We start from the raw sequence: 6,455 nt of genomic DNA on the forward strand, positions 1-6,455 counted from the left end.
GTCAAAAAGGAAGGGATTATGGGAAGAAGGAACATTGTTGCTTAGATTATTTGATTCCATACAGAAATAGGTAATATGCAACTTGAATTAGACCACTGTTGTTAGTATTCAAGCTTTTATTCTGCATACTCCTGCTATCGAATGTCTAGGCAGACAAAATACAGCACAGACACCATTAAACTAAAGCTCATCTTACAAATTGTCATAGATCAAACATTCATTTGAAAACAGTAACTTTCTCCTTTCTTTATTTGTTGTGGAGAGACTGGGTTAGAAAGTGGCTTATGACAGCAGTAGGTGGTGATGGATGGTGGGTGAATAGTGACTACTTCAGCTGAGAGTAGGTTGGAAAAGAAATTACCCAAGAGCAACAGCAATGCCAACACACTGTTGCATTGTAGAAGAAATAGGTATCTAAACTGTGTGAGCCAGTCCTCTGGAGTTTGACTAACAGTCCTACAGTGCTTCTTTCATTAAAAAAAAACTTTTTTCCTACAGAAATTCTTGAGCAAACCTGAGGTTTATGTATCATCACTGGCATCTCACCCTCTGCCACCCCCACATAAGCTACCAAAGAAATTGACTGCAGAAGAAGTGAAGGCCTTATTCCCTGTAAAGCCTGAAATGCAGGGATACTGCCCAGTCACTTACCTAGATGGAAAACAGAGGTATGTCACTAGAGTTTTCATAAAATGAATTATAAGAATATGTGTCCTATATTAATGCATTAATGAGGAAATATTTTCAAAGTACTTTTTAATGCTGTTCAGGGATTGGACAGGAAAAGCAATTACAATTCTCTACATTGCACGTGTGGCTTTGGAAATCAAGATAAAATCACCTTTTAAAACTTACATGGCTACAGGTTCTACAAGAATCTGTGTTGGCTTGGTGTCTTTCGTGATGAAGATGGACAGATATAGTTTGAATTCTCTCTATCATAAGCCTTCAAAGGTTAAAAGAAATCTCATAAATCTCTAGTAGATGCAAAACTACCTATTATGATTTTTGTAGAGATCCATAAAGCTCTACCATAAAGTGACACAGATTTCCTCAGTGTGCAAGAATTTATCATGAGAGGAGAGCCACAATAGCCAATTCTATGTTATCCATTTTTAATCTCCTGAACAAATATGATTGGCATTTTAAATGGAGGAGCTCTAAAGAAGCACTATAAAAGTTCCTTAATAGCAGATTTTGAGGCAGAGACTCTATGAGATTTTTAACCTTGTAACTGTCCATCATGTAGTGGAAACTTGGGTAATCCATTTGTTTGTTTTTTTTTTTGTAGTTGCTACACTTGCTAAATTACCAGAAGGTTAGCAGTAGCTCATGAATTTACTCCACACAAATTATGTTTTATGTTTTCTGTGAATGAATTATTCTTTCTCCATCTCTTCAGATATGAAGCTTTGGTGCCTGGCAACATCGAGTACGCAGTAAAATATCAAGACAAGGTATATATTTTTGAAAGTGAAGAAAAACTTCAGAAGTTTATGAGGTAAATACACTAACTGCATTTTAATCTTCAATCATGTCACTGTTCATACATCTTAAAAGTGCTTACTTTATATCTGGTTAGGTTACCAGAGAAGTATGGGAATCTGAAGCTTCCCCATAAACTCCCTCCAAAAAAAGAGCCAATGCTACTAACTACACTTCCTTTGCCTGGATACCTTGAACAGGCCAGTTTTTGTTTTTCTATTTTAAAACATGATTTTGTGATATATAGCATATCCCACTCAGTTGGTTTTGTTGTTTTTTTTTTATTTTTAATGCTTTTGAGTCCTTTATTTATTAATGAGATTATATTAAATGGAAAATGTTTTAGTTACAATTGAGAATAATTTTTTTTAAGCTTTAAAATAAAGATGCTTGTAGTTTTAATGGAAAAAATACAAGACCATCAGAGAGGGATAATAAGCTGCAGTATTATATGATAGATTTTCTTAGTTGTTTATCATATCTTGTAAGAGCACATTTTGGTTTGACTTTTAACACCAGCATAGACACAAGCTTACTTGGAAAAATTTAAGAGTAGTTTGATACACTTTGACACATTAATAAATAAAAAAATGATTTATGGTCAAAGCCCTCCCTATTTTATGCTAATTTGTTGTCTTCTACTATTCACCAACTTAGGATATCATCCTGTATTGTTAGATCTGTATTGTTAGATCTGCATTCCAACAGGATAAGGCATTGCTCAAGATTTCTGTAATGGTGTTTTAAACCTATTTTCTTTCTTTAGGGAGTTGCAACTTCTCTAATAAAAGCTCTGCATGAAGTTGGCAGCCTTAAGCCAAAGTTTCCATTCCTAAGTGTGAAAGAAACTGCTCTGCTTTTTGTCTCCTTCCATCTAAAAGGTAGTGTATAAAATAGCATGCTATAAAAATTACTAATTGTATAAATGACATAAGTCCTCTGATACAATAGAGAAAGCCAAGTAGTGTTGATATTTGCTTTTTTTTTTAGAATTTCTTTTTGGGTTTTTTTCAGCCAGAGATATCAGTTGCACATAATGATCTTTAATAGTTTGCAGTCAGCTTAACTATTGCCAGCTTTCTCAATTTCAATGTCCTTGTTTGCAGCTCTGCTATAGCTTTGGGCTGTTTTCTAGTACTGCTGGAGATTTCTGGAGCAAGACTGACATTTCTTTCAACCCACCACTTTTGTCATTTATAAGCCAACCTGTTCACTGGGTGAACTTCGCCTGGCCTTTTGCATTTTACATTTTTACTTATTCTTTTAGATAATACCAATCTTAATTATTTTTTCAAAGCTCTTCACATTCTGTGTTCCCTCATGTAGTTTCCAGAGCCCTCCAGAATTTTCTTGAATTGTCATAGATTTTTTTTTTTTTTTTTTTTTTTTGCTAGCACAGCTTTTTGAAGGAAGACCATTGAACAGGGCAGGCACATGGTTAAGCCCCTGCATAAATGTACATTTCCTAAGCCACCAAACTGCTTTTATACTGTAGTTGGCTTCATTCACAAAAGCTGTTTTCCCTCTATTGTTAGCATGGCTTTGCTAACATAAGGATGCCCATGCTAGGAGTGTTTTGCTCATATATTCCTACATTAAATCATTAGTAGTAGTGGATGATGAACCAGAAGGGTTATGCAAGTGCAGAAATCTCTTCTTCTCATGCAGTGCCAAACAGTTTGACCATAGGAATCCAGGAAAACAAGTTATCTTCTTCTAACACTGCGTAGGACTGCTTCCAGCTTTAAGATATAGCATTCCTGTACACTGACAAATCACTTGAATGTCAGGAAGAACTTCTTTTTGCTAGTGACCAAACACTGGAACAGATTTCCCAGGAGAAGTTGTGGAGTCTTCATCAGTGGAAATAATCAAGAGCCATCTGAACACAATCCTGTGCCATGTGTTCTGGGATGACCCTGCTTGAGCAGGGAGGTTGTCCCAGATGACCCAAAGTGGTCCCTTCCAGCCTGACCCATCCTGTGATTTTGTGATTAGTTGCAAATACAGAATTATTTATTATTGTGCATCTCTTCAGAGTAGTCACGCCATTCTTGATAAAAAAATTTGATCAAAGTGCCTTAATTTGTGGTCCCCTGGAAATTTATTTCATCCTATTTCTATGTGAAGTTAGACACATCTTCAATTAACATCATTCTCTCATCTCACATTTAAGTAGGAGAAGACAAGAAGCAGGAGTTTAGTTCCTGCTAACTAACTAAAGCTCCTTCAGCTTCTCTCCCAACACTGGATTGCTTTCAATAGCTGAGAAGGTACAGGTGATCAACCAAAAATGCAGATGGATTTATTTACTCCTGGAAAGAGAGTAGTAAACCCTATATCACTGGAGAGATTAAGTGTCCTTCAGACTGGACTCCTGTAAGGGCTGTATTCAGAGCTATACTTAAAAAATCTCTCAGAAACTTAAATGTAGCTGTCTACAGTTTAAAGCTAGTGGGCTGAAGTGTCTTATAGCATAGTTCTTTATGCTGTCCAGTTTTTATAATGAGATATAAAATACTGTCCATAAGAAAAAAAATGGTTATGATTTGGCTCACTCCTTCCCCTTTGCCTTGGGGTAACAATTAAAATAATAAACTGTACTCTGAGGACTGGCACTCAGTACTAATATATGCCAAAATAGGGCTTAGGGCAGAAAGAAACCTTCCTTCCTCCTCCAAACTACTGATCAGCTCTTCACAGACTCATGGAATCACAGAATATGTTGAGTTGGAAGAGACCACAGTGATCATTGAATCCAACTCCTGGCACTGCACAAGACCATCCCCAAGATCCAATGTTCTGAAGAGCATTGTCCAAGTGCTTCTTGAATGCTGTCAGGCTTGGTACTGTGACCATTTTCCTGGGGAGTCTGTGCCAGTACCAAACCACTCAACCCAGAGAAGAACCCTTTCCTGATATCCAACCTAACCCTCCCCTGGCACAACTTCAGGCTATTCCCTCAGGCCCTGTCACTGGGCACCATAGAGAAGAGATCAGTGTCTGCTGTTCCTCTTCCCCTCATGAGTATGTTGAAGACTGCAAGGAGGTCTCCTCTCAGTCTCCTCCAAGCTGAACAGACCAAGTGACCTCAGCTGTTCCTCATACAGCTTCCCCTCAAGGCCTTTCACCATCTCTGTTGGCCTCCTTTGGACACTCTGATAGTTTAATGCCTTTCTTATATTGTGGCACCCAAAACTGCCCCCAGCACTGGAGGTGAGGCCCCCCCAGTGCAGAGCAGAGCAGGACAATCCCCTCCCTCGCCCAGCTGGCCATGCTGAGCCTGGTGCCCCCCAGGACACCACTGGCCCTCCTGGCTGCCAGGGCACTGCTGACTCATGTTCCACTTGCCATCGACCAGGACCCCCCAGGTCCCTTTTCACAGCACTGCTTTCCAGCATCTCATTGCCCAATCTGTCCATGTAGCCATCCCAGGTGCAGAATCCAACACTTTCCCTTGTTGGAATTCATATGGTTGGTGATTGCTCAGTCCTCTGATTTGTCAAGGTCTCTCTGCTGGGCCTCCCTGCCCTCAAGGACTTCAATAGCTCTTCCCAGTTTTGTATCATCTGTGACCTCACTTAGTATCCCTTCCAGTCCTGCATCCAAGTCATTTATGAAGATGTTGAAGAGCACAGGGCTGAGGATGGAGCGCTGTGGGAAACCCATCAGTGACAGGTCACCAATCCGATGTCACTCCATTCCCTATAACTCTTTGTGCCTGACTGGTGAGCCAGTTGCTCACCCCATGGCATGATGTGTTTATCCAGCTGTGTGCCTGACATTTTGTCCAGAAGGATACTGTGAAAGAAAGCATTTAAGGCTTTACTGAAATGAAAAAAGATTACGTCAACTGGTGTCCCTTGTTCAACGAGATGGATTATTACCTTGTCATACAAGGAAATCAGGTTTGATAAGCAGGACTTTTCTCTCATGAAGCCTGCTTATCAAACCTGACTTCCTTGTATGACAAGGTAGCCCACCTTATAGGCAAAGCATTTAGGTCATAGAACACCTGTGCCAAGGACACAGTGACCCATGGTGAGCCATACCAGACCTGGGCTATCCCCAGGATGTGCCACTTTGGATTGTGTGGCACACTACCCAAATTTGTCACTGCCTGGAGTTTCACCAGTATCTCACAGTCTGAGAAATGAGAAGTTGACAGCAACTGGGCATGTTTGTTGTGTCTTCTTTTAGAAAAGCCTGATCCTTTTGATTGTCATGACTATTGGGAGTCAGGAAGTTTCTGAAATACCAGACTTGATCTTTTTGGCTTGGCACCAACAGTCAAGGTGTTTATCTGTACCGCTGGTCCCTTTGAAAACTTCTTAATGTAATTCCACAAAGTTTATAGGAGACACTAACATGCTGCTTAAATTCTTGCAGCACACAACCCCCGGAGCTCAGAGCCAGTGCGGCAGATGTACAGGAAGAGGCTGTTGCAGTTCGTGGAGCACTGCCAACTCATCCCCTACCTGGGGACTGCCATGACAGGCCCGTATAAGGAACCAGGAGATCGGCCCCGTGGCTTTGATGACAGACTGCAGACTTTTTTTTCCCTGAAAGGCACCCGCCCCACTTTTGTTTGAACCCTGTATTTCCACTGATTAACACATGGAGTGTTGCCATGAGGCACCAGCATGGCTGCAACATGGCCTGCGAACATCACATGTTCTTGGGCCAGTTTTTTAACCATGAAATCTTATAAATAAAATCTTTTATCTGAAGTTGAGAGATATCAAACTACTAGAGAGCGTCCAAAGGAAGGCTATGACAATAGTGAAGGCCCTTGAGGCGAAGCCATATGATGAGCAGCTGAGGTCACTTGGTCTGTTCAGCCTGGAGGAGACTGAGGGTACACTTCATTGCAGTCTACAACTCCCTTGTGAGTGGAGGAGGAGGGGTAGATACTGATCTCTTCTCTGTGGTGCCCAGTGGCAGGACGCGAGGGAATGGCCTGAAGTTGT

General features: G+C 40.6%; 1 protein-coding gene across 1 annotated transcript in view; it reads left to right on the plus strand.

Annotated features, from left to right (window-relative positions):
- Window positions 1-6,426, plus strand: part of AK9 (adenylate kinase 9) — a 59,505-nt gene extending 53,079 nt beyond the window's left edge. The window contains exons 31-35 of the mRNA XM_059842311.1: window positions 499-668; window positions 1,403-1,501; window positions 1,583-1,685; window positions 2,252-2,366; window positions 5,875-6,426. Coding sequence (XP_059698294.1) covers window positions 499-668; window positions 1,403-1,501; window positions 1,583-1,685; window positions 2,252-2,366; window positions 5,875-6,077 — 690 coding nt within the window. The 3' untranslated portion in view covers window positions 6,078-6,426. The remainder of the gene's footprint in view (window positions 1-498; window positions 669-1,402; window positions 1,502-1,582; window positions 1,686-2,251; window positions 2,367-5,874) is intronic.
- Window positions 6,427-6,455: the final 29 nt, after the last annotated feature.

This window comes from Haemorhous mexicanus, chromosome 3 (assembly GCF_027477595.1).
Source record: "Haemorhous mexicanus isolate bHaeMex1 chromosome 3, bHaeMex1.pri, whole genome shotgun sequence".
NCBI classification, from domain to species: Eukaryota; Metazoa; Chordata; class Aves; order Passeriformes; family Fringillidae; genus Haemorhous; species Haemorhous mexicanus.